The 27,801-nt window shown below is 36.7% G+C and overlaps 3 protein-coding genes across 11 annotated transcripts in view; 2 read left to right on the plus strand and 1 right to left on the minus strand.

The window, feature by feature from the left end:
* Doa (CDC like kinase darkener of apricot) overlaps positions 1-10,834 on the plus strand; it is a 25,157-nt gene extending 14,323 nt beyond the window's left edge. For 4 of the 6 annotated variants that reach the window (XM_083051900.1, XM_083051901.1, XM_083051899.1 and 1 more), the window contains 8 exons: positions 5,711-5,789; positions 7,261-7,327; positions 7,819-7,932; positions 8,141-8,231; positions 8,313-8,483; positions 8,585-8,729; positions 8,832-9,082; positions 9,290-10,834. In XM_083051900.1, the coding sequence (XP_082908026.1) occupies positions 5,711-5,789; positions 7,261-7,327; positions 7,819-7,932; positions 8,141-8,231; positions 8,313-8,483; positions 8,585-8,729; positions 8,832-9,082; positions 9,290-9,502 (1,131 nt within the window). In that variant the 3' untranslated portion in view covers positions 9,503-10,834. Of the gene's footprint in view, positions 1-1,143; positions 3,540-5,710; positions 5,790-7,260; positions 7,328-7,818; positions 7,933-8,140; positions 8,232-8,312; positions 8,484-8,584; positions 8,730-8,831; positions 9,083-9,289 lie in introns of those variants that run through there. The other 2 variants (XM_083051897.1, XM_083051898.1) reach the window with 2 other exon arrangements.
* Positions 10,822-23,683, minus strand: Men (NADP-dependent malic enzyme). 4 transcript variants are annotated; one of them, XM_083051905.1, is made up of 9 exons: positions 23,596-23,683; positions 23,473-23,517; positions 19,033-19,189; positions 13,551-13,709; positions 13,044-13,406; positions 12,595-12,906; positions 12,137-12,505; positions 11,337-11,631; positions 10,822-11,265 (listed from the first exon to the last, which is right to left on the minus strand). In XM_083051905.1, exons 1-9 carry the CDS (start codon positions 23,661-23,663, stop codon positions 11,150-11,152), a joined length of 1,884 nt encoding a protein of 627 aa, XP_082908031.1. In that variant the 5' UTR covers positions 23,664-23,683; the 3' UTR covers positions 10,822-11,149. The 4 variants fall into 4 exon arrangements, with proteins under 4 accessions (XP_082908031.1, XP_082908032.1, XP_082908033.1 ...); XM_083051906.1 differs by having other exon boundaries at positions 23,473-23,514; positions 23,596-23,678; XM_083051907.1 differs by lacking the exons at positions 23,473-23,517; positions 23,596-23,683 and adding an exon at positions 22,871-23,148.
* Positions 23,684-24,951: 1,268 nt separating this feature from the next.
* Positions 24,952-27,592, plus strand: LOC145943986 (protein PBDC1). The gene is made up of 4 exons (XM_083051919.1): positions 24,952-25,116; positions 25,591-25,656; positions 25,757-25,816; positions 25,904-27,592. The coding sequence occupies exons 1-4, from the start codon at positions 25,096-25,098 to the stop codon at positions 26,249-26,251; spliced, it is 495 nt and encodes a 164-aa protein (XP_082908045.1). The 5' UTR covers positions 24,952-25,095; the 3' UTR covers positions 26,252-27,592.
* The last annotated feature ends 209 nt before the right edge of the window (positions 27,593-27,801 follow it).

Raw genomic sequence — 27,801 nt, forward strand, 5'->3', positions numbered from 1 at the left:
AAGAGTTATCGTATGTATACAGAACGTACATTTCTGTTGGCCATTCGCCATGCAGGCAACAGCGGTGACGCGATGCTGCGAACTGCTCGGGCTGATCAACCGCGGCCAGCCAGGACTTTAACATTTAAACACTGCGCGCGCTGTTCTCATCTTCTCTACGCGTGACTATCGTGGCGCACGCATTTCAGGCTGCCGATTTATATTTGGCATAGCCCATTCTCGCGACGACGACGACGCAACTTGGAGAACGAAGCCAATGCTCCAGAGCACGGTTTCCTTTTTTTCCCTCCCGTTCTTCTCTCACCCCGTTTTTAACCCGATAGTATGACCTAACCTTGGTCAATATTTTCTCAGGGTAAAGAGCGGGAGAAACATTCGTGTAACTTTCCGTTGACATATGATTCATTGAGTAACACAAAACACAGCGATAACGATACGATCTATGATTTGTATTCCTCTTATGTTTTGTATTCGCAATTAGTACGGATATCAATTTGGCTTCATTCTCACAATTATTCGTGTGATATGAAATGTTAGCAGAAATTTGATACTTTATTTTTTTTATTTTTATTCTCTTAAATTAAAAAAAATACATGTATATACGTGTACATACGTGTCTGTAGTTTTCATAGTCCGATTTCTAACGCGAGCCAAATTAATCGGAGTCGCTTCGCTAGAAAATATTTTTGAGATGATCTCTGAAACCGATGTGGGCGAGTAGTCCGCCCGAATAAACTGCGTCGCTATTTTGTAAACTGCGTGTATTTATACCGATACTTGGACTTAAAATTTATAACACATGTACACATGATAGGGCGATATCTTCGACATCGTGACTTTGAAGACAACTCGAGTTTTATTAATAGTACTAGAGTCCACGACCCTGTCTACCAATCTATTAATTAAACCCTCTTGTTTTAGCTAAAAGTTCTAAATTTATAATATTTATCTCGATATCTATATTTTATCCATTTATCTTTAAATTAATTTAGATTTTTTAAAATCGAATGTTGCTCATTTCATATAATCTTATTTTCATTTGATGATTTTGATTATTTTTGATGATAATAATTATTTTTGTATCGTACATGATATATAATTTTTTTGCATTATATTGGATTTCTTACGTGATTTTTATTTTAAAAAAGTCTAAGAAGTAATGCTTTTTAAATGTAATGGAAAGAACTACAACAAAAGTTAGTCATTAGTCACGCGTATATGTCTTTTTAGATAATGTCAAAAGTTCAAATAGCTTTCGCTGTTCGTGATTGAAGCGAACAAAAACAAAATTCTGTGAAAAAAAAAACTTTAAAACGACTGAGCTGGTCCGTATACATAATTATATAACTTTTCTTTTTTATATTTGGTATATCTAAAGCTAAAGTATATATTCTTCTCATCTCTTGCCATTCTTCGCGAAAGACTTTTTCTCTTCGCGCATAATGTTTAGTCGCAACTGCTTATTATTCTAATATATATTAACTTCTCTATTGAGAAAAAAAGTCAACTATCGAGTGTGGCCAATATTAGACAGATCTACTCAAGCAGACCTACATCGGATTAATGTCGCGGCGCGTTTCGCAATTTCTATGTGTGTCAAGGTAAGAGAATAGGCGACGCGGTTCATCGCGTGGAAAACGCGGCGCCGCTTGTTTTCGCATAAAATTATCGTAAAAACGCTCTTCTTCGCGGATGGAAGAGCGAATCTCTTCCCCCTTGATCGTGTATTCGAAAACACGAGAAGTCGAGGCTCGATCAAAAGTTTGGCGCGTTCCGAATAAGCGCGAGAGAATTTACGTAATACCGCCGGTGGTGATCCCTCTCTCCTCTTCTCTCTTCTTTTTCTTCTTCCCACCTGTACATCTCGCTTCGTCTTTCTCTATTTCTGTTTCGCGTCCGTCCCTCTTTCGTTCGCGATCGCGCGTACCAAGGTACGAGAGGCTAATCGTGCCTCTCTTCGTCGCTCCGTTTTCTGATCGCTCTCGGAGAGTCGCCTCTCGAGAGAGGAGGATGAATCGTTCTCGTCAGAGCGGGCTTACCACCGCTCCCTGGTATTTTTAGTGCGACGAGAGAGTATTTGGCGGGGCGCAGCGAGTCTCGCCTCCTTCTCGTCGTCGTCGTGGTCGTCGTCGTCGTCGTCATCGTCATCGTCATCGTCGTCTCCCTGACCGTCGTCGTGGTCGCAGTTTGGTCGCCTTCCTTCGGCGTGTCGTTCTCTCGCGCGAAATCGGCGTAGTCTCGCCTTTCCCATAGAGTGATGTATCTGTGTAGAGAATCGTTTCGTCAGCCTCGGTGGTGTCTTCGAGCGGCTGTCGCAGCTGCTCCTCTCGCACGATTCAACCGCCAAAGTTAGCGCTGAGCTCGCCTCGTTTGCGTTGAAATCCGCCAAGAGACGATCATTTCTAGTATTCTATCGACGATTTTCGTAAATCCGGTTTCAGAAATTGGTTCCACAAGATTCGCAACTTGACAAGAGCCGCAATTCGCAGCTGTTATAAATGTTCATATTTGCACCGCGCGACACCATGTCGACCTCCCGACAGGGCTCGGCCTCGCGACGAAGTCGCTACGCTCGCTCGTCCACCACGACGAGCGTGACGCAGCTGCTGAGCGACTCCTGCACGAGTCTCCTCCAGAAACTGACCACGCGAGTGCGCGGCACATCTACGCTCAACGATCACGGTAGGTCGCTCAACATCGGCCGATTGGGAAGCACGCGGAGTCGCTTGGAGAACAAGTACAACACGATTCTGGAGAGGTATTCCGGCAAAAGACCAGCCGACGATTCGGACCAGAACGCTCGCGGTTATTCGCGAAAGGACCGCGATCACAGCTATTATCGTCGGAACGACAGTCCGTTTGTCCGCGATGATAAGACCCTGGAGCCTTCGATGAGCCGCACCGTCATCAAGAGTCCCACCAGCGTGCTTCTCAGCGAGAAGGCTTATCCCTACGTGAGTTCCGCGATGAGCAGAGAGCCCAGGCGAGAGAAGACACCTGCCTACGGTCGTACGGATCGTACGCAGATCCTGCTAAACTCGGAAGCTTATCGTCGCTACGGCAGACACAAGTCCGGACACACGGAAACGCGCAGTCGGAAAGTCAGACCGCATCGAAATGGTAAAAGCGAACAGCTAGAAACTCATTCGACGTCTCTAAAACTATCCCGACCGATCAAGATCGAGCCGTTCGTGGACGGCGGGGAAGTTGCGGTGGATCCGGACAAAACGCCAATCGCCAGCAGCAACGCGGAGAACAATGAGAGCATTGCCAAAAATGTCGCGTTGACGACGGAGGATCCGACGATCTCGGATAGAGTGGCCAAACGGAAGGAGATCCAGAGTCTGATCCTGAAGTACGCCGCGATGGAGGATACTTATAGTCAATTGGCATCCGCCGGACAAGCGGCGAACGTGCGTCCTAGCACGACGGACCTCATCGCCAGCAAGTACAGGAAGAGCACTCATTGTAACAATCAGAAGGACCACACGTCCAATAATGCGATAGCGTCGAACGCGATTAGCGAGATGGACGCGATCGTAAGTTGTCGAACCACGTGGCCCGGGTTTCCGCGAAAGCGGCGTCTCGTTTTAAGCAGAGCGTGTCCGTTGCCACTGTTGTCTTGCCTTTCTCGTTTACATGCGTGTATGTGTCTGTGTATGTATGTCAAGTATACAAAAGTGCAAACTTCTTCGACCTATCACTTCTTCTCGCTTGTCTGCCGTTGAATAAGCTATTTGAATAGACTAACCGCATAACAGCCATGCCTCTCCGATAAGCCAAGAAACACTGCACGTTTGCCAATGTTTGCCATGAGAGTACCTTGAAATCTCTGGGACACTTGCCCGATCTATCTTATCAATATAATACGATTGCGAGCGCGATACAATCGATTCTCTGTTGTCGATTCGGAGAGTCACGTTCCGTAGATAGATATGCATATTCGCAATATTTATGCCGAGATTTAATTCACTTATCTTATGGTTGAATAGATCGGGCAACGTTTCCTCTCAACACGATGACTCGATATCCAAGACTGATGCTGACGCGCGCGTTTGTATACTAATCTCGAAAATTAAACTTTAGCATGATCCTCACATTAGAGATGTATTCCAAATTTATCCATTTATTTCGATGATTATTGATGACGATCCAAGACTACGAGAGAGTACATGGTCTGCTTCTTTGTTTCGGGTACCTTTTGTTTTTATTCTACCATAACGTAGAAATAGCTAGCTGTGCTTTCGATAAGGTAGGGTCGAAAGACCGATCACAAACACCGGTCCCCGGCAACGGTCGCGCCCCATGAGGATCGAGAACAATCTAAACAATCTAAAGCTAAATCGATCGTCGTGGAGCGACCGTTCGCCGAACGAGCACGTAAGTACTTGATTGACGGAGTTTCTGTCTCTCTCTATCAAGCAATTAACAAATTTAATAAAGCTATATATACCACCTCCGAACGTGTTAGATGAAAGGTAACGTGTGTCACGAGCACTTCGAAGAAGCTGTCCAGTCTCGTTCGTGTAAATTTGTCTTTTTTCTTTTTCATTTTTTTCCCGTTTTTTTTTTTTTTGTCATGTATATTTATTTATTTATTTATCCTCCGCCGAGATTGGGTAAACGCTTGGAGAACAATTCGTTCGTAGAATAATCGCCACTGCAGTAGAGATGCATTATATATTTAATCATTGAAGTCGCCGTGTGTACCTTACCGCGAATTGTACATAACGCACATCATTCTCTCTCTGCTTTTCTCTATCTGTCTACATATACATATATTTAAGAATGTGCATTCATGGTCGTACGAAGTGCTCTGGCCTGTGTTGAGACGGCTCCTTCAAAAGGCACGCATGTACCAGGTCTAACACGAGTAATATATAACGAGTAATAGGCGAGTAAAAATTAAAAAAAAAACGAGAAAAAACAAGTAATTAAAATAGGAAAACGACTACCCCGTTAAAAAACTAATGCAAAAAAACGGATAAAATACTGAAAAACGTAAAGAAAAGAATACATAATTATATGCGCTTTGTGCCGATGGTAAATTCGTAACCGCAACTTTCTGACTTGGCAAACCATTTTGCCCTCTCCCCTTTCTCTCTGATTGTTGGGTTACCATCTCCGTTGTAATGGAATGGAATGGAACGCGGAATGGAAACACACGGAATGGATATGGCACACACGACGGATGATCGGTCTCATGACGACTCGGTGTCTCGGACTCTTGGGGCGTCTCTCTCTCTTTCTCTCTGACAACTGACAATGACGACGGGTGATGACTGCGCGAACGGTGTTGTCCTATCCTCCTCTACCCCCACCGACACACTCGTACGTTCGTCCCGTGGTTACACACGTGTTCTCTGCCGCGTGTTACACGGGTCGTCTCGCCGCCGGGATTCCGTGGTGGTGGTGGTGGTGGATGACACACATACGGCGATGCAATCGGTTGACGACGCGGATACACCTTGGATACACCTCTTCGGCCCCCTTCTTGCCTGGACACGGATGATGATGCGACCATCGGCGACCGACCATCGACGACCGCTCCAACGCAACTCCGGATACACTCCACTCCCGGCGCGACCATGTCTTCTCTACCACGTGTACCGAATGTCGGGCCGACGCGAACACGGGGGTACCGAATTGGGTCCACTCACTTGGCACGCGCCGATGTCGATGCCGATACCGATACCGCCGGCCCCAATAGAGCCCACGACCGCTCTCCGTCGAGGACGACGAAGACGGCCACCTTGTATACCAATCCGGCGACATCCTGGCAAATAGATGTTCGTGATTATATAAATACACTCATTGTAGTAGATTTAAGCAAGTCTCAGGTCGATTATAATTGATCGATCGGTATCTACGGTATCTGCCCCTACTCTCTGTCTCTCTTTCTCTCTCTTTCTCTCTCTTTCTCTCTCTTTCTCTCTCTCTCTCTCTCTCTCTCTCTCTCTCTCTCTCTCTCTCACTCACTCACTCTTTCTCTCTCTTTCTTTCTCTTTCATTTCTCCCCGCCTAAACTATATAGGCATTATATACTATATAAAACATTATCTACACCACAACAAAAGTAACACAGTTTACGCGTCAATTGTATCAATGTTCTCGCTGTTTAGTATACGCGTATACGCGCATATATAGTGGAGAACATTTACTCGCGTACTAATATCTACATTTACATAGACACGGTTAGCGCGATTCTCTCTCTGACTAGATCGAAAAGATTCCGCCCTGTCGATTTTTTCAGATCACTTTTTCCGCTAACGCGGGATACGCGAAAAGAGCAAAAAAATAGTCTCTCTCTTTTTGTCTATCTATACCTATCTATAACGATTTATTTCATAAAAATAAGTAACATGCATATATAGTCACCACGTCTCTCGATAGCACGAAATAGAAGAAAGCTCGTCAGCTCGACGACGATTATCGGGAAATAGCCGCAAAAAAAGATTCCTTCTCGTTCCTTTCGTTGACGAATTGCATTATCTCGCGGTTCCCTCAAGCGAGAGTCTAATTCGGAGACAGAGAGTCGGAGGAAGGGAGCAGAGATAATTAAGAAAAAAAAAAAAGAAAAAAAGAAAAGAAAACGAAGACTGCTTGCGCTATCTCCTCGATACATCCTCTTCGGGATGACGTGTTTCTCGCTCTTGTGATACTCACGCGCGCGAGAACATCCGGCATTCACTTTCGCGCTCTGGAACGCGGTCTCGTTTCTCTCCGCGAGACCGTCTCTTTAATTAATTAATTGACGTTTGTGCAACACGCGTCGTGAACAATGAAAATGAAAGACTTCTTAATTGACTCTAGTGAATGCCGTGAATGTTCTTCGAAGCTGTCAGGCTGCTATCTACCCCCGGTCACGGGGCTTTTTAGGCGAGCAGCATTCCGATCGATATTTTTTAAAAAACTCTACGATACCATTCTTCGTTTATTCATTATTCCGTTTATCACCGTAAACCGCGATACATACACGATTATAAATAAATAACGCACTGATCGGCCAAGCGCCCTCGCGGAGGAGTCTCGTCCGCGTTTGTTCTCCTTCTCTTTTTTTTTTTCTTTTTTGTCTTTAAACGCGACAGTTTTCCCCGAAGCGAGGAGAGCCTTGTTGCTCTCTAAAGAGCAAGAGGACGAGGGGTTCCCTTCCGGCGAGCGAGAAGGTACCCCTTGTCCGGTCAACGCCGGACGAGCACTCTCCGCGATGGTCGCGAGGCCTGTATCCGCTGGGCATTTACCCTGGTTTTTGCATTGCAGATAAAGTACTGGCCACCCTAGGAGAGGGTACTTTTGGAAAAGTTGTCAAGGTTAAGGACTTGCAAATGTAAGTGCCAGCTCAACTTAAATACGTACGATATAGTCTACCTCGCGTGCGTCTGCACACCTTTTTCTCCGTTTGATCTTCTACATCTATCTGACCGTTTATTTATTTCCATACTCTATTTCTCTCCGCGCGTCATCTCGTCATTTTGCGCTGAGGAAAAGCCTCCAAATGCGCGTGTTACGACGACTCGTTGCGAGTGTTGCCGGCGGTATGAGCAGAAATAGCTATCCGGCACTGTCACACAAAATGACGCGCGAGTGATCGCAATAATAGGATGGCCTTGCACTTTGTTTTACGGGCCGAGCGCGTTTCACGACGGGTCGCGAATTAGATCTCTCTTTAGCGGAATATGTAAAATTACGGGCGAAATGCCTAGATCGTTGCAAATATTTTATTCACACGCTTTTATCCTCATGGGATGCTGGATTTGAAACGATAACGACACGCATATATATTCAGATATCATGATCATCTTGTGATAAATATTCTAGGGATCACGTGATGGCTCTAAAGATCATTAAGAACGTGGAGAAGTACAGAGAAGCGGCAAAATTGGAGATAAACGCCCTTGAGAAGATCGCCGTCAAGGATCCGGAAGGCCAACAGTTCGTATCTTTATCGTTTTACTCGTCTTTGCGAGTAGTTTTGGTGGAAAGAAAGTTACGCGCGGCTACTTCCTTTTTAATTTGTCTGTTTAACTTTTTAAATTACACAAGCGAGAGAATATCTTTTTATAATTTAAATTCTATAAATATGGATTATATAAATAAAACTGTTAATTGTCGACAGACGACTAATTATCGATCGTTTTAGCTTGTGCGTAAAGATGCTCGACTGGTTTAATTACCACGGACACATGTGTATCGCGTTCGAGATGCTGGGGCTGAGCGTTTTCGACTTTTTGGTAAGTATCTGCTTCCTGGCACTGACTCTGAAATTTGTGGACGAATCCGAGATTCCTGACAAAATTGTATCTGTGTTACAGAGAGACAACAGTTATCAACCGTATCCCTTGGAGAACGTCAGGCACATGGGCTATCAGCTCTGTTACGCTGTCAAGTTTTTGCACGACAACAAACTTACGCACACGGATCTCAAGCCTGAGAATATCCTATTCGTCGACTCGGATTACGAGAGTGCATATAATAATAAAAAGGTGTGCTATTGTCGATAACGGTTCAAATTATTATTATCGAACGCTTGAACCCCAAAATTTGGCGTTAGAATAAGCTTCTATTCTAAAGTGTTTCAAAAAAGCTCTTTCTTTTCAAGCGGAGAGACACGAGACGCGTGAAACGGACCGACATCAGACTCATCGATTTCGGTAGCGCCACCTTCGATCACGAACATCACAGTACGATCGTAAGCACGAGACATTATAGAGCGCCCGAAGTAATTCTAGGTAAGTGTAATCTCTCTTTTAAAATTCTTCAAATTTTAGATGTACGATATATAATATAAATATATATTATTACACTCAAATCAATCCTTCCGTATTTTACAGAATTGGGTTGGTCTCAACCATGCGACGTCTGGTCCATCGGCTGCATCTTGTTCGAGTTATACCTGGGCATCACGTTATTCCAGACGCACGATAATCGCGAGCATTTGGCGATGATGGAGCGCATACTCGGCGTGATACCGAGTCGCATGGCTCGCAAGACCAAAACTAAGTACTTTTACCACGGCAAACTGGATTGGGACGACAAGAGCTCGGCCGGTAGATACGTTCGGGATAACTGCAAACCATTGCACGTTAGTATTTTGATTAAGTTTTTCAATTAAGGATTAAAATCGAATTTGTGCATTTGCAAAATAAAAATTTTATCGATGAGTGATAATTTATATCCAATTTAGCGATCGACTAAATTTTTTGTTACAACGCATCAATTTAGCATCTTTATATTAATGTATAATTTAACAGAGTAATATCGTAAAACGATATACCTTTCTCTGCTGTAGCGCTACATGCTGATCGACGACGAAGAGCATCGTCATTTGTTCAATCTCGTTCAGAAGATGCTCGATTACGAACCTTCGCAGCGCCTCACCCTGAAGGATGCATTGACGCATCCATTTTTCGATGCCCTGCCGGCGTCTCAGAGATTGCCCGATCCACGGGCAGCTGGTGACTCCCAACAGCCCCACGAACGATCACACTCACTCTCTCGATGAAGCTAGGAAAGGGACCGATCTCCGTGCTGGACAGACACTCCGCTTTCAACGACACTACTGCCCTACGTTTTTGTTTTGGTATCATTAGTTTTCATGAAAACATGTCTCTTTCGTAGCAACGAAACCCGATGACGTGAACTAACGCGAACAGAGTCGAACTGTTAAAGGATAGCACGTATGTGTGTAGTGTGTATGCATGCGTGCATGTATAGATATTATCAATCATTGGGTTTTCTCACAATTTTTGATTCCCGCACTCGATGTAATTTGGATCTATATGTAGGGAAGACAGTAGTGCACTGTGAAGCTTGGACTTAATTCGAGTGCATTCAACGACGAGCGATCAGATTACTTTTCGTCGCTGATGGTTATCTGTTTATTTCTATCGCGATTATCGATCATCGAAATGGCGACACGCGGTCCCCCGTTACTGGCGCGGATAGGCCAGTGTGTCTGCTCAGTGTAGCGTAACAGAGTCCCTCAATTGTAAGCAATTTTTTTAAACGCTCTTCTGTACATTTGTGTCCCTTAAATTTATTACCATGTTAATATGCGACAAAAAACGCAAAGTTTGGAGTATCAATGATCACCTTGGGTCCGCAGTTTATAATATATTATTCGTTATAAATTGACGACCACGGACGTGTTCTAGCCGTAAGCAACGGACTATAGCGATATAGCAAAGATAGGTTTACGCGACAGTAAAGTTGATTGGAATCGAGAGAAAGCGAGCGAGCGAGCGAGCGAGCGGACGAGCGGACGAGAGAGGGAGTGTATGAATAACAATCATCAATTTCATCGTTGTGAATTAAATACATCTTAAAGCATAAGAATATACATAATTATATCTTAGAGAATATTCTCTCAACGATTCTTTTTTTTTCTCTTTTTTTGTATTTGCATATGAAACTCACTTGCAAGTTTTTGATGCGTCATGAGGAATTCTTCTTCGCGACATATTTGTGCGATTTATCATGCTACAATCATCTTTAAGTTTCCGGCCTAATAAAACAAAATTTTTTCGATTTTTTTTATATTTTACATATATTATATTCCATGAAAGTTTAAAGTTAAATCGAAAAACGTATATTGTAAATATTACAGAAACATTTGGTGTTTCTTGCACCCGCGAAGGCCATCCCGTTCCCACTTTTTTCGTCACGTTTGATTTGCACCACTCGTGTCACCCGTATAAGTTTTGTTTGATCTTAATTGTACTGCGAAATGAAAGATATTATATACTTATGCTGCTCGTGTTAAACGGAGGATGTCTACTTCTGCAAAAAAAAAAACGATATTCCGAGTAGCAATAAATACACTTCTTTCAAATCAGCGTCGATATTTTATTTGTTCAACCAGCAAATCAATTCTTGTACATCTTGTACATTTATGCCTTTAAATAATGTTGCTTCACTTCTTTAAGCTCGAGTTTATCGCTGTGACATTTTGCGTAACTTTTTTTTTGTTATAAATTAATCATATATTCTACTAGTATGCGACACTTGAAATAAAATAAGCCCGATCAACAGGCTTTAGGGAAACAAGTCGAATTTGTCTCCCCGGGAACGTTTGTGTGAAGTCTTTTTTTTCGTGGACCCAAAGTAATCGTGCGCAAAAAATAAGTCTTCATCCAATTTAACGAAGATATTATAGCTTAGGCCACGGGTAAATCGGTGGTATAGACGATTTATAGCTCGTATCGTACAATTGCGCCTTAATGAAGCTCTCGCAATCTTTAGGCTGCGGATGGACGGACGCGATGCCTAAAAAAAAAGAAGAATTTGCATATATAACGCATATACACCAGCGTTTGTACAACAATATTTCTACTCACAGTTCTCGTAGGCATATTTCATGAGCGCGCACGCTATGTTCAACGAACATTTCTGTATGTCGTTCAACGGCGGATAAAGAGTTCCGTTGTCTAGGTCCGTTTGCGTTACCATGTCGGCGAGAGTCGACGCGGCGATGAGGAAGGTCTCTTCGGGAATGGGACGCATACCGGCGCATATCACGGCCAACGCGATTCCAGGGAAGATATAACTATTGTTACCCTGACCGGGATAAAATATCTTATTGTTGTACGTCACCGGTGGGAAAGGCGAGCCACTCGCAAATATGCATCTCCCCTATTAATTAAAACGATAGTTAATTAAATATCCAGGAATACCTGCTAAAAATTACATCTGAGATTTGCATATATATTTTTAAGGACCCCGTTTTTTCTCCTATTACAATCATATTAAATTACAATGTGCGTCAGAAGTAAATTTAAAAAAAAAATTTTTTTCAAGTTATGTTTGACAATTTGCGTTCAATAGTATATAGGTCATAGATAAAATATACCAGCAACTCTATATTTCTCCTGTATTAGATATATATATATGTATATATAATTTTTTTCAATCTGTATTCAATCTCGACGATAGACTTTACGAAGATTTATAGCCATCTATTGATACTCGAAACGGTTTTTGATATATTTTACGATTCCATATTGAATGATGACTTCTGACGTAATTAAATAATTTAATGTGATTGTGTTCTTCAGGGATTAGAAGGCTTGAAAATTGCAGAAAAAATATTTTGACAACAATTTCCTGGACGAGAATATATACGTAATCTATTTCTCACCTCCGTAGCAATGTACGCTTCTTCAGCAGTGCATTCCGCCTTGCTCGTTGGATTACTCAGAGCGAAGATGACGGGGATTTCGTTGTTTCGCGCCATCTCCTTCAATATCTCCTTCGTGAAGGCACCCCGGACAGCGGCCGCGCCGATGATAACCGACGGCTTGGCGGTCTTGACAACGTCCAGCAAGATGTCGATTGGTTTATCATCGCGAGCAAAGTGCAATTTATGCTCCGTCAGTCCACCCTTTGGACGATCTTTCACCAACAGTCCTTTCGAGTCCACCATCCAGATTTTACTCTTGGCTTCCTCCTCGGTCACTCCTTCCTTCAGCATTGTCATCACGCACAACGCCGCGATACCTAACGATGCCTACGAACAGTTTGTTTTTTAGTTATGACTCGCACATATCATTCCTCTGACTTCCTTTTATATTGATTTAAAAATGCTTCGACGCGCACCTCTCCGGCACCCTGAAACACGATCGTGTTCTCCGAGAGTTTTGTTCGTGTAACGCGGAGCGACGCCAATAATCCGGCGACCGCGACAGACGCGGTGCCCTGGATATCGTCGTTGAAGGTGCAATAATCGTCGCGATACTTCTGGAGCAGCCTGAACGCGTTAGCGTTACCAAAGTCCTCGAACTGGATCAACGTGTTCGGACCGTATCGTCTCACGACAGTCTCCATGAATTCGTCCAGGAAGTCGTCATATTCCTGTCCGGTGACGCGCTTGTGTCTATGACCAATATACAGAGGATCGTCCAGTAACGACTGCAAGAAAAGAGAAACTATGATAGTCGATGTATTATTTTTTAAATTAAAAATCACAATAAACATAGCTCATTGACAAAGGACAACCAGACCAGGATATCTCGAGTCGTCTAGTATTCAAAAATATTTTTGCGCACCTGAGTATTGGTACCAACGTCCAGGGTAATAGGCAGACACTGATGAGGTTTGATACCGGCCAACGCGGTGTACAATGACAACTTTCCGATCGGGATACCCATGCCGTGCGCACCCAGATCACCCAGTCCCAGTATCCTCTCGCCGTCCGTGACGACGACCGCCCGTACGTCGTGCTCGGGCCAGTTCTTCAGAACATCGTAGATGTGACCCCGATCGTGGATGCTCACGAAGAGACCGCGGGGCCTGCGATAGACCAGACCGAACTTCTGACACGCTAGACCTACGGTTGGCGTGTACACCAACGGCATCATTTTACCTACGTCCTCTGCCAACAAACGGTAGAAGAGTTTCTCGTTTCTGTCCTAGGAGGAATAAGACTCTATGTAAGAATCAACGTGAAAGATGAACGAGGGGGAAAGGCCCGATTAAGCCGAAGACCGGGAGATCCATAATAGATCTCCGATCCGAAGCGGTACAGTTGCCGCGTTTGTTTCATCAGTATGTACCAGTAGGCCTATGAGATATATGTATTTCGAGAGATCGTCCGTGTAGCGTTCCAGATTGAGACGACAGAGCTCCAGCTGCTCGTCTTGGGTTTTCACGGCTGCCGGTAGAAGACCATGTACACCAAGCATCTGCCTTTCCTCGATGGTGAACGCCATACCCTGAAACAAGATAGTTTATTGTTTAATTGTGCAATTATTATGCTGAAAAAGACTTAATGGAAACTCGCATCGCGAATGTCATTCATATTTTTACTCGTACTAATCTCTTGCCTTTCTTGAGAATTGAAGAAAAAATTAAATCGAATCTCTCGTATCTCGGTCATATTAATATATATTTCAGTTTGATCTCGTGTTTCTATCATCAGAGTATATTTTTGTGAGAGATAGCGTTTAATATCGACACACGTGACATGGACGTGTCGTTATCACTAATTTCTTCTCATAATATCTCGTGAATCAGAAAGATTAGGAAACTTTCTACGAATCAATTCAGCCAGAGAGGCAAATATCTTTAACTCTGACTTTTTGCCCCGATAGCATCAACTCTGACCGCAATTAAAAGGATGTGCTGATTGTGCAACTAGCGTAGGTGAAAGGTGATCTGCTGATCGTCGTGCTACCTCGATTTTTACAAACTGAATTGGCCAATGTGCATGCGTGTATCACGATGGAGTCCAGTGAAGATGGAAATGATTTAGCTACCTACATGTATACGAAAGATAGAGAGAACCTCGTATGATCTACATTCACTTGCAAGGATACTAACTTTCAAAATGCCTGTGGCAACATCATAGTTACAACGAATTTTGTACAGATGATATTATGCGAAAATGAATTGAATTTCGCAAAATTGGAAAAAAAAATTAATTATATACATCCATGATTAAATCGTGATTAATGCGAGTATTTATATATATGTAAAAATAAATAATTATTTATTATTATTAACGGTATGAGACTCTGATAATAAATACAAGGTTACCAAAGGGCTAAGTAAGAGTCATGCGTTGTTCTTACGCTAATATATTATATTCAATTCATGACAACGCATGACTCTTACTTAGCCCTTTGGTAACCTTGTATTAATTATTTATTAATAATATACTTATATTTGTGTATATATTTTTTTATTTATATGATTGCACTATGAATATAATATGTACTCTCAACACATGATGATATAATTGCATCTTATTGTTAGAGGGACATTGGTCCTCTCTCCTCTAATGCTTCTTAAAGCGAATATTAAGCTGCCAAATAATCTTGAAACTATCGATCAATCAAACGGTCACTGTCCAACTGTTACAATTATTCCGTCATTGAAATTTAACAAATGCTCACATTTCGAACGCAATTTCGTAGATATTTCTATTCTAGCACAAATACTAACTGTCAGTTCTATCGTTAATAGTGGAATATATATTACATAAAATCATCATTACAAATAATAGCCACAAAATTAAAAATTTAAGAAAAAATTAAACGATACCTATATATCATTTTTATTCATATTTAGAACGATATTTTTCCAAGATATTTTCCCAATCTCTAATACTAATGAGCGAGATTAATTGCTAAACTAGCAATTGCGAGCGTAATAAAAGTATATAGCAACGCGAATTCGTATAAATCGCGCGATGATGTAATGAGTGTTATAGTGAAACATCGACGTTGAAAACGAACGTAATTTGCAAGTTATCAGGTCGACTTGATCTGACTGCGGTTGATGAACCGCTTGGTGGTGATTCCATTATTTTCAACCACGGGAAAAGTTCAACTGGGTTTATGTATTATTCGTGCGAGAAGTGATAAGCAAGCCGCATCGATAACTTGTCCCCGCAGCCTTTTCCTTTAAATTATTTTTTTGAGGTATCATAAATCTATAAAAATTAAAGATAAACTCAAATATATTTCTTTAACAAAAGATTTTTTTCAATAAAATTTATTGTTATAAATTAATCTCATATATAATATTATAAGACACATTTTTAAATATTATTCATTTTGAAACAACAATTATCACTAACTGATTCTTTCAATAACTGATTTGCAATGCTACATATCGCTCATTTGCTCGCAATAATGACATAACTGAAAAATAAAAAATTTTTAAGTTATTAGTACAGGGAGAAAGGTTGCTATACTATTATTAAATCGTGTCTCCTAAAAATCACAATTTTTTAGTTATGTCGTTACAGCAAATGAATGATATATTTATAATACATATATTGATATCATTAGCGACTATATATTGACTGTTTTTCGCTGATATAATATATTAATTCAATTTAAGAGAATAAAGATATTCCTCACACTTTTTATCATTTACAGATTTTAAATCATCCCGAAACGATGTATATACATATTTTTGGTCGTTAAAATGCGACTGTTCACAGATACAAAACACTCTATAAATATATTTATGTATACGCGCGCGAATTATTTGGATATATATATATGTGTAAAAAATAAGGAAAATGACGATTTTTGTATGATATTTTAAAAATGTTCAAAAAAAAAATATTGCAATTCTATTTTGCACGTCCGAGTGCATTTATATTCTGTTATTTCTCGATAACAATAATGCATTGTCGTATAGATAGCTTAAAGTGTGATAACGTATCGCAAACAATACTAGCAATACTCTTGTTCTCGTTATATAAGATCGACCTTGGAAGAATAAGATCTCTAGAGATATTTTTGCGAGAAATATAAAGCATTTAATTTTTTAAATACTTCTCTCAATATTATTATATGAAACACATATTACAGTGTATGGATTCTCTCAATTTTTTCTGCCACGTGCAAACTGTATATAATACAATGACACTGTATATAATACAATGACATTGTCAGTTTCCGATAGATAATCTTTTCCGAAATGACTCTGGTCGAACACCAAAGCGATCCAAATTAATCTAATTCGATGGAAAGGTCAGCGATCTCGCAATCGAGCCTGTACTTTTCCACTATATATAGATGAGTTTGCTTCTTTCTATCTATTAATACATATCCTAAAACGAAGACTAAGATTTTATTAATATCTTATTCACAAAGAAAATTCTTTTCGTGCTATTTTTTTTAATTTTGATAGATTTTTTTTTTAATTTTGTGTATGGAGATGCTTCTTTCTAAATAATATTATATATATAAATATTTTTACTATATAATATATAAAAAATATTTTCATAATTAAATTAATTTAATTATGAAACACATTTAAAGTTTATATTTATTTGTGATGCTAATTTGAATATCGGGGCTTTAAAAATTCTTTAAGAGATATTATATATAATTAATGTTCTCATCTATAAGCTGAGTAAGCTGATAATGCTGACAAAACTGTTTGCGGAAATGTGGTTTGGTATTTTCTCAGAAATGTGCGGTCATTAAATAAGGTAAATTATCGCTTTTAAATTACACTCGTCATGTTTATACATTGACTAAAAATATCTCTCCTGATTTTTTAATAATGTGATTACAACTTGAATTACAATTGTATTAACCCTTATTCTTTACCATCATAATCGATGGTTATTATAATGTGTTGTGTAATTAATTTGATTAAATTTTACTAATTATTGGAATCTGGAATTGGAAGACACGATGAAGAATAAAAATCAAGTTCTATGATTAAAATTAATCGACATTTGCAGACACTGAATCAGTTATGCAAGAGTTAAAATTCAAGCTCTTCGGCAATAGGCAATAAATAAAAATTTTAATAAAAATTAATACAATATTAATATATCTTTGATGCGTCGGTCTAAAAAGAAAGTCAAGACGAGAATCTGATCATCGTATTAAAAAAAAAAAAAAATGGAAAATTTCGAGAAGAAGAAAGGTGTAACGCGATATATCGCAAAATATCGGTGCAAAATGAAGAATAGGGGGATGTACCCTTCCATCCAGAGCGAGCAGAGTCTCGGGAATGCGCGATGCGCGATTCCGATCCGGGACGAGAGTCCACCAATCGGCCTCCATTTATCTCCGGCGCGCACTATCACCCGATCACTTTTTTTCTCAATCACGTGAGATTTTCGCATCCCGCGACAAAACAACCGACCGTAGAAACGGTTGCCGGGGTTCTTGACTCCCGTGTGACGGCGACCCTATGCACGGATCGATATACGGCGCCCTATTCTTGATTTCTTGAATATAAAGTGACTCTCTCTCCGTGACCTACCGCAAGGATCGCGTCGAAACGAGACTTTGAACAGAACGTTCCGCGTTTTTACGATGTAAAAATATATCATTAAGCGCAACTAAATTTCATTTTTTTTCGACTCTTTTACGCTCCGTAATCTTGTTGCGCAAACAATAATTAAGGTATAATATAAGTTTTACTTCATACATAAATGATCTCGCGAAAAATACTGAAATATAAGAATTTCCTCATCATTTTTGAAAGCTACAATTGAAAACATTATACTTTTTTATAAAATTTGACAGAGTGATACATTTTTTTTTAAATAGAATTTCGAAAATGAAATGACAAATATTTGTTTTGACAAAGATATCACAGAGTTTCTATCATTTTATCTCTACTCGAAAATGACAAAAACTCAGTTCAAGGTTTAGACTTTTTCTAATTGTAAATGAATGATTTCGATTTGAGACTACATAATTCGAAGAGAAAATTTAAAGATAAGGAACTTCAGGAACGTATCAAGTTACGAAGGACGCTCAAACTATACATATATATCGAGCTCTAAGTTGCGCAAGCGTGGAAGTTAAGACATTACCTCAAGTTAGTTTGCAAAGTCATTTTGCATTTATTGTCGAACTCAACATATTTGCGTCATACGATATTATTGCAACCATTAAACTTCTCGGAATATTCGTGAAACATTCGCTTGGTATAAAAGTATAAATTATTGTATTGTTGCAAGTTTGGTTTGCGAAGCACGATTGACAGTTTGCTGACAATCATGTCGCAACGATTGCATCAATAATATTCGTGTTTAATTCTTTATTTAAAAATGATCTAGAGTTCTTTCTGAGAGAAAGAGAGATAAATATCGCAAACAAAATTAATTTTATACTAGCTAATAAAAAATATCTAGAATATTTCTTTTAGTTTTTTTAACGTTTTCGGCTGTACGAATGAATCAATGAATGATGAATCAATATTTCATACAAAGTGATGACATATGTTTCGCTAATCAAGGGCTGGAAAATAAATAAGATAATAAAGATATCGAAAGTATTTTTCTCATCTCTCTCTGCGGGAAAATTCTAACATTTGTTTCTATTATTATTTTTATAAAAATTAAAAACATTCATCGCCTTTCTCAATTAACTTGCGATAACAATTTTTCTACCGCACTATAATTCCAAGTCTCAATTAAAACGACTTTGTTGGCCGCTCGTATATAAATAATGATGCGAATAATAAACGTGACGAATAGCAATTATCTCGCTCTCGGGGACTATAGACTATAGCAAAGGCATTTATTATGCGAAGCACAATAACACAGACCTTGTTCAACTGCGGGTCCCTGATATGGTCGAGGCCGCGCAGAAGACCGGCGCAGAACGAGTCGCCGCTTCCTCGTTGGCCCAGCTGATCGCGCTTCACGCTCGACATGCTTGACGTTTTGCTCTTGCTGCAGTCGGACCGACTACTGCTTTGGTTCCTGCGAACGAATGCCAGATATCTCTGCGAGAGTACTGTCGGACGCATACACACGCAACGCAATGTCGTCGTTGGTAGGATAGAGAACGCGACAGTGACGTGATGTGTGTGCGTCGGCGTGATCAAAGAGCATGGGGAGAATAAAGAGCACTATCGTACTTGCTAAAGGCGTTCACCCTTTTTTTTTTTTTTTATATTATTGTGATGTCTTTTATTATTACATATTTTTTAAATGTATTTTAAAATGTATTTCTTATTTAAACTATAATTATCTCGACATCACGAATTATTTTTAGTTTAATTGAGAAAAAGAAATATTTCAAATATATATATTCTGAATTTTAATCAAATCTATATGTAAATCTTTTCTTTGTCTCATTAAGATAAATGTGTTTCAATGTATATTTCAATATATATTTCATATTTTAATACGTCTATATTTAATTATATGTATATATATAATTTATATATTAAAATTTATATATCAAAAAAGAGATATATATATTAAAAGTATACATATTTTACATACACACACACATACACATCATTTGCATGCGCTCTATTTTTTTCTTTTTATTTCAACAATAAGAATGTATTTATATAATATATAGTATTGTATATAACTTATATAATATTATATAAATAATTATATAATATTTATAAGTTAACTTATATTTTACAAATATAAAAATAGCAAAGAAAAATTTTTTAAACTCATATTTTTACGTTTTGTAAAATTTTATGATTCTTATCTGAAATGTATTATTATTAATTAATTATCGATCGATTATGCGATAAATATAGATTGCATCAAGTGCCTAAATAATACGTGTCTGTAAAAGAGACAGTCCGGCGCACGCGCGTTTATCGCGCGATGTTGTGCATCCATCGACTAATGAACATCAGCTGTAATCAATGATGAAAAACTTTATGTGCACATAACTGCAGAAATCAATTCTGCAATTATAGAAACCCATTGGTCTGTCGGAACAAAGTTCAAAAGAATTCCAATCGCATTTTTGTTCTCTCGCTCTTTAGCGAGATTAAAGTTTTAATCGAATTACTCAAGTCGATGACTGTGCATTTACTATCCCAGTTAGTTCAAAATTATTGAAGCATTATGCTACACTATATATATATGCACAAGTATATTTTATATATATTTTTAATAGTTACACAAAATGTAAAAAAACTGAGAAAATGTAATGATTAAGAAATATTCAGGAAAAATTAGAAAATGCTGGATAAGTTAAAAAATTTAGAATTTATTCCTTTGGAAGTACATGAAATAAGGAAAAAAGTATAGAGACTAATTATTGCAGGCAATGTTTCTCAATGAATATTCTATCTATTGTAAATCATAGATTATCATAAATCACCATATATATTAGTGTAGATATTTATCCATATTAAATAATAAATCTAAAAGTCTATATTTGTTTGTTTAAATTTATTAATGAGTAATTAATATAAATAAATGTTTATTTATAATGTGTGTATAAATTAAAAATATATATACAAATAATTCTTGTAATAAGAAGCACAAAGTTTACCTTATCATTCACGTATAACAAGAAAAAAATATATCTTCGAAACGAACCTAAATTCAATGAAAAAGAGAATGACGCAAGTGTTTGCGACGTGTTACTCGGACAATTGTTTGACAGATCGATCTGCGCGCGTGTATATCGATTTTACCTGATGCTGTTGCACAAAGGAAGCTGACAACGTGAGCTCTCGAACTCAAGATCCCGGGTGACGTGACGCAGACCGTCCGATCGGGAGCCTCGAAAACCCGTCAAACCGTAGCCGAACGGTCTCAGGAATTGTCTCGAGGGCATGTTCTACGTAGACTAAAACTACTTTACGACTCCGCGTATCTCTTATCTTTAGCGTTCGCGAGAGAAGACGTGGCTTTGACGTATCTCTATCGTCTAATACATATGTATCTCACGCGAATTTAATTAGCAAGTTAATTTTCCTATGAGTAACTACTATTATACTTGTTTTTTCTAAGCGATGAAATCGGGACCGATCGATGTAGTAGAATCAGCTTATCGTTTCAGCGAGTTATCAATATAATATATACGATACGCGTGTCAAACGTGATCGACGAAACGTGATTTCCACGCGACGTTAATTCCAATATTGAAATTGGCCTTAAACTTTTCAATATTAATGCGGAACATTAGTCATAAAAATAAATATATTTTTATAAAATTAAAATAGCATAATGCAAAAGTTGCGTTACTACATAACAGAGTATCTATAATATTGATATCTATGAAGATATATGTATATGTATATGTATTAAATTTTTTTAATATCTATGAAAATATTAAAAATTAAATTAAAGTCTCTATAGAGTCTATTAGAGTCATACATATAATTTAAAGAAACAACAAAGAGATAACAAAGAAGAATGTTCTCTTCGAACACTCTAAATGATTCAATCTCAAGCTGATGCATTATGTATACATAATTCTAAATGACGCAAGTCCCTCACAAGTCTTTCGAAAATTAGTTATAATCAATTAAGATTGCGTAATTTAAAAAGCGTTAAAATAATATTTGTCATTTCTCGTGTCGAAAATTTTATTTGTGATTTAAATCAATAATAGTCGAGATGTTGGTACATTTTGTGTGTTACAAAACGCACCAATATTTACTTTCATAGATGACTTTGTACTTTTTTGTTGTCATATATTTTAAAGTCGTATTTATGTGATCAGGAAAACAAATTTATTGCTGTTTTAAATTTAATCAGTCAAAATATCACTAATTAAAGCAGTGATCATAAGATCAGTGAATATTTTACTGATCTTTAGTGAAAATACTCATTATGTTTTACTAGAAGTCAGTAATAATCGTGTTTGCAAGATGCTTTGCAATAGCTTTCAAATAATTTTTTTTTATTTATTTTAGATTGTTAATTTTTTACGAAAAGACTCCCTCCACGCACATATGTGAGATAAACAAATAACTATATAGGATTCAAATTCAGAATTATATACATGTTATTTTTACTCTTAGATGTGATAAACAAAAAATCGACAAGGCTCTTATTAATCAATATCTCAGATATTTCTTTAACAAAAGATCTTTTTCACAAAATAGATATATCGCTATAAATTTATCTCATGTAAAATGTATTCTAAAATATTTATTAATTGGAACAGCTATTATCACTAATAGATTCTTTTAATAAGATTTTATTGATTTTCAATGCTATATCTTATAACTGAGATTATTTATCAATGACTGAATTTCAGTGACAACATACTGATATGATATGGCATTTAAGAAAATACAATAAAGAGAGATACAAACGAGAACAAATCTTAATCGAAATGTTGCTCTTATTTTTAACCTTAAATTTCTCACGTTTATAGATTCTAAAGAATTTCGATAAATTTAATTTATATCAAACTTCCTACTTTGTTTCAAATAAACAGTAAATAAATAGTTCTGACTTAGAGGTTTAAAAAAGAGATTTTCGACAAAATTATATAAGCTATATAAAATAAATATATTAGGTTCAAAAGAGTGATCTAACAACTTATAAAGTGTTAACGTTAATAAATTAAATTAAAGTTAAATTAAGTTAAATTAAATTAAATAAGATAAATTAAAAATTTAGATGGGAAGTAGAAGAAAAATTTCGACTGGAGAAGACACTTACATCCTGTTTTGATGGCCGTGATTATCTTTCGAATTCCCGTTGCCCATCGTTGACGAATCGACCGAGACACGAGACACTTAAGCAATTAATTGGATAGATTCACGTTGCAATCTGTCTCGATCTCGCGTATCGATAACGAACAATTCATCACTTCTCTGCGTTAATTGTTTTCGCCGCGCGAAAATAACGTCGTATTTTTCGCGATCGCGATATATCGGGAGTAAATAAGACTTCTTCCAAGGAAACACGTAAGAAGCTGCCAGCTTCTCTCGTCGGTGAAATCGTAGTGTTCCCGATCGCGCGAGCGGATCGCGAATGTGAGCCATCGTCGAGGAGGAGAGAACGCGTTCATTTCGATACAGCCTTCGCTCTAATTAGCTAAGCCCCTCTGTAATTCGGGAAAAAATCCGTACGAGAGAAAATTGTACATCCGGCGAAATGGACACGCGTTTTCGATGTTTATGAAGAATTCCTTTTTACGCGACCACCCGTAACATTAAATTAAATATATATCGATATCGCCAGCGGCGATATTTGCGTCAATCGATCAACATCTCTGCCGTCAACGATATAAAAATATTTTTATTGTTCGCGTTACTTACACGCGTGCAAAATATCCGTGTATGGAGGAAAGTGACTTCATGCTACTGGAAAAAAAGAGAATTCTTTTTTTGTGAAAAAAATTAATTTACATTACGCTTACTGTAATGTGCAATGTATTTTACCTGAAAAAGTAGCTCTCCACACGAGATCTCTTCCAGATCGCAGAGAGCAGGCACCTTTTGACAGGCATTCGTCGACATTGATGCGTTTCATGTTCTGAATATCGTTATCTAATCGCTTCTCGTGACAAACGAATAGCAATATGGCGTAAAAAGAAAAAAAAACCTTATAAATGATCGATAAATAATGCCTCGTGATATAAGCATTTTTCTACGCATAGTATTTAACAAAATCTCGAACAATATGAATAGAAACGTTAAAAGCCGAAGTTTCACCACTATATGGAAGAAATTTATTTGTAACAATGTTTTATTTATTGGTTATACAAATTTGCAGTTAATTAACTATTCTAGAGGATATATATATGTATATGTTAAATTTCTCCATATTAATTCCAGTCGAAACTTTTTCTCTGATTAGAAAAATTTTATTCTTCAAAGTGTATATGCATCGATAATTTATTCAGATGCAAAAACTATTTCCACAAATGAATAATTTTTTCATCTTAATTCTATTATATTTCTTTTATTATTTTTTTTATTATTTATTCTTCTGTTTAAAAATGCATATAATTAATATTAAATAAAATATATTGTATTTGATTCTTTATTCACTATTAGAATTAATATATATATTAGAAGTGTGTAAAATTATTACTGTTACAATGATTTTCAATCTTTGTATATTCGTAAAAGAAAACTTATAAACACCGACTTTATTGCGAAAGTTTTTTTCCCCGCTACTTTTTTAATTATTTTTTAACGGCAAAGTGAACATGTAACGAAGTGAAAGTCATAATTTATTATGACGACGTAAACCTCCAGAAAGAGAGAGCGCGAAATCGTGTTTATACTGTTCCCTTCATGTGTAAAATCTTTTGCCCCCAAATTATAATTTATGTAAATTTCAAAAAAGGGTGAAAATTTAAAATAATAAAATATATTGTTCAATTAGAAGTTGACATCTTACACAGTTTTTACTTTTATCTCGTTTCTTATATATGTTTTTATATGAGACGCAAACGTTTCAAATATTTTGATATACTATGCGATTTATTTAGATATTTAGAAAATTATTAAATAATAATATTAAGAGAAATAGTAAATAAATTTTATCTCTTACTTATAAATATAATTGCTGTGAACAGATTCATTACTTCAAGTGGCTACATTTTTCTCAATATTTTAATGCAAAAACTTTCGTATATTTTATCATTTCTTTTTAATTTTTCATATGAAAATTACATCACTTTCCGCACATTCAATCGTTGTAATTTTTTAAATATGGCGCCATTGACATTTGACGTTTAACGCTACAAACGATTCGAAACTTTCGTAGCATCGAATGGAACACTCTCTTTTGCACATGGTTGACGTTATTTGCATTTCAGTGTTTAACGCTATCATAAGATTTTTTCAGCTTCATCTTCAACAGTATATCAGTGAATACATACAGTATAACATCATACGCATTTTATATTATAATTATTTTGTGAATTCATAATGGCGCAAATAGGAAATGTGGTATGTAAATTATTTTTCTACAAATCTGTTTTACAATGATAACCTATAGCTCATCACATTTATATTTATAATGCGTAATTGTTACATGAATAGTTGTAAAAATCGTTGAACGCGATTGACTATTGCTTTTATTTCATCAAAATTTGTTCAATGTGTGTGTGTGTGTGAGATACTTAATTATAATTATTAAAATGATCCTCTCTAATTACATTTCTATTTCAAATTATTTGATATCTACCACTGAACTTAGAAAGAGTAAATAAGCCCAAGTTTTATTATTGTATTTGCAAGGATCAAATAAGAATTGCTAAACAAATGAAATGTTTTTGCGTTGTTCAAACTATTACAATTAGTCGAAACAGTGATCTCTTATTTATTTTAATCTACATACTAAGAAATAAAAAAAATTTAAGTGTCTAACAATTTTGGACATGGCTGTACTTATTGTAATGTGTAATTTATTACACATTACAGACAGCAGATCAATTAATTGCTGGCTCCAGCATATTATCAAGACCCGCTGAAGAATTCGACAATGATGTAAGTAGAATGTACAGATAATATTTACTATCAATATAGTACTAATCATTTAGTATTTAGCAGATAATTTAGTACTAGTATATTATACCAATTATTTTAGCCGTCCGTGGAAGCAATGTGGGCAATAAAAGCTATGGAACATGCAGAGGTTTATTTTAATGTAAGTATCACATATAAAAGTGTTCAAATAAATGAAGATTTAAATTGAAAGAAATATTACTATTATATTTTATATTACTATTTTCAGATTTTGTGCTCAGTTGACCCAAAATTTTTAAAACTCACGCCTCATGATGAAGAAATTTATAAAATATTCAGAGAGAATTTTCCCAATATGAAGATCGATAAGATAAATGAAGATGAGCTCAAGTCTCCAACAGAAAAGGCAAAATGGAGACCTTTTTGCGAACAATTTAAGGATCTTGTGGAAGACTATAGTTTTGGCACATTATTAAGAGCAGATTGTACAGAAAATTATACAGAAGAAAACAGTATATTGACAACTCGAATTCAATTTTATGCTATAGAACTTGCAAGAAATAGGGAAGGCTTTAATGATGGTGTGCGTAAAAAATTCAAACCAAGTAGAGTTTAATATCGATTACAATTAGTTTTGTTAATGCTACTAAAATTCGGATAGATGCAGTGTGACGCAAGAAATATGATGGTCCTATTGTGCCAAATGTAAATTTATCACAGTAGATTTAATGTAATATAGTATAAAAATTTCATAATGAACTTAATGTTTTGATAACCATTACTCTTGATGATGCAATATTTTATCAAATTTTTTTCTTTCTATTCCTACGATTTTCTCCGATATATATTCAGATATTCTCTTTGAAGCAGTCCTTGTTTCTTATTTTAACGCAATTACTGCAATTCTCATAGATTATTTTCTAAATAGCTTATCACAATTCGTGACTGTGTGATCTATGTCGATCGTGCCTTCTAAGAATAATTCTTGCATGATATCTAAAATTATAAGTTTATAAATAAAATAAAAATTGCGTCAAAAATAATAAGATGAAAAGGTGGCATAATCAAAAATAAAAACGGATTTATACTGTATAATTGATCTTTAATTGTAATTAATGATCATTAACTGTAATAATAATGTGATAAAATGAAAAAATCGTGTAATACGTAGTAAAAAAAAAAGCATTCCATTTCTTCCAATCTAATTTAACAAATTTTAAATAAATTTTCTATTTTTGATTATAAATGTGCATCTCTACTCTTTTCCTTTCTTTTCTTAAATGTCCGTTCCTTGTTACAAGTGCCACGATTTCTTTAATTATCTAACAGATTATTTCTTTACCACTTATTGTTAGTAACTTGTTTTAATCCTAATGAATAACGAATATATCAAGAACTGTAGCAAAAGCTGGCAAACTAAACTATTATATACAAGAGGAGAAGAAAATGAACATGCAAAATGCCTAAGAGTTATTAAATTATAAATAACATTAAAATTAAAGGTTGTTTTTAGACTTATTGCGATTTTGTAGAAAAAAAGAAGACAAGAAGAATATAATAAAATTGCAATTCAGGTGTTTCTCTCTCTCTTAATTCCTAGAAGGTTTAATAAAGAAATGCACGAGAGCGACCGTTTCTAGAATATATTGCTATATACACACTTTAATAACCAAAAACAAACATTACAGTGTAATAATATCTCGTTATTAATATAATATTATATGTAATAATATAGAGTCGTTTATTTAATCGTAGTGAAAACACTGAAAACCATGTCTTCCTCTCTTATTGGAAAGAACAATGCGCGTTTCACGCACGCACATTTGCCTTCTTTTTATTATTAATATTAATTCATAATGTGTATGTGTGTGTGTGTTATGTATGTGTATGGTGCCCGATCGACGGCACTCGCGTAATGCTATCGGAAAAAAAAAAAAAAAAAAAAAAAAAAAAACAAGATTGCGAAATATATAAGAATGCGTATACATTGTAGCTTCGAGAGCGCGGTCGATCCAGTCGAGCCGATCGATCGTTATTATAGAATAATAAATATGACAGTGCAATATCTAAAAAATCTGTCTTTTTTATGCAACTTACACATTCAAATACAACTGTACTCGAAAAATGTACAATATGTTTTATTGCCCTTACGTGAATATCAAGGAA

Source organism: Prenolepis imparis, unplaced genomic scaffold, assembly GCF_030444845.1.
Source record: "Prenolepis imparis isolate NDT839.2.m4 unplaced genomic scaffold, iyPreImpa1.0 SCAF_12, whole genome shotgun sequence".
NCBI classification, from domain to species: domain Eukaryota; kingdom Metazoa; phylum Arthropoda; class Insecta; order Hymenoptera; family Formicidae; genus Prenolepis; species Prenolepis imparis.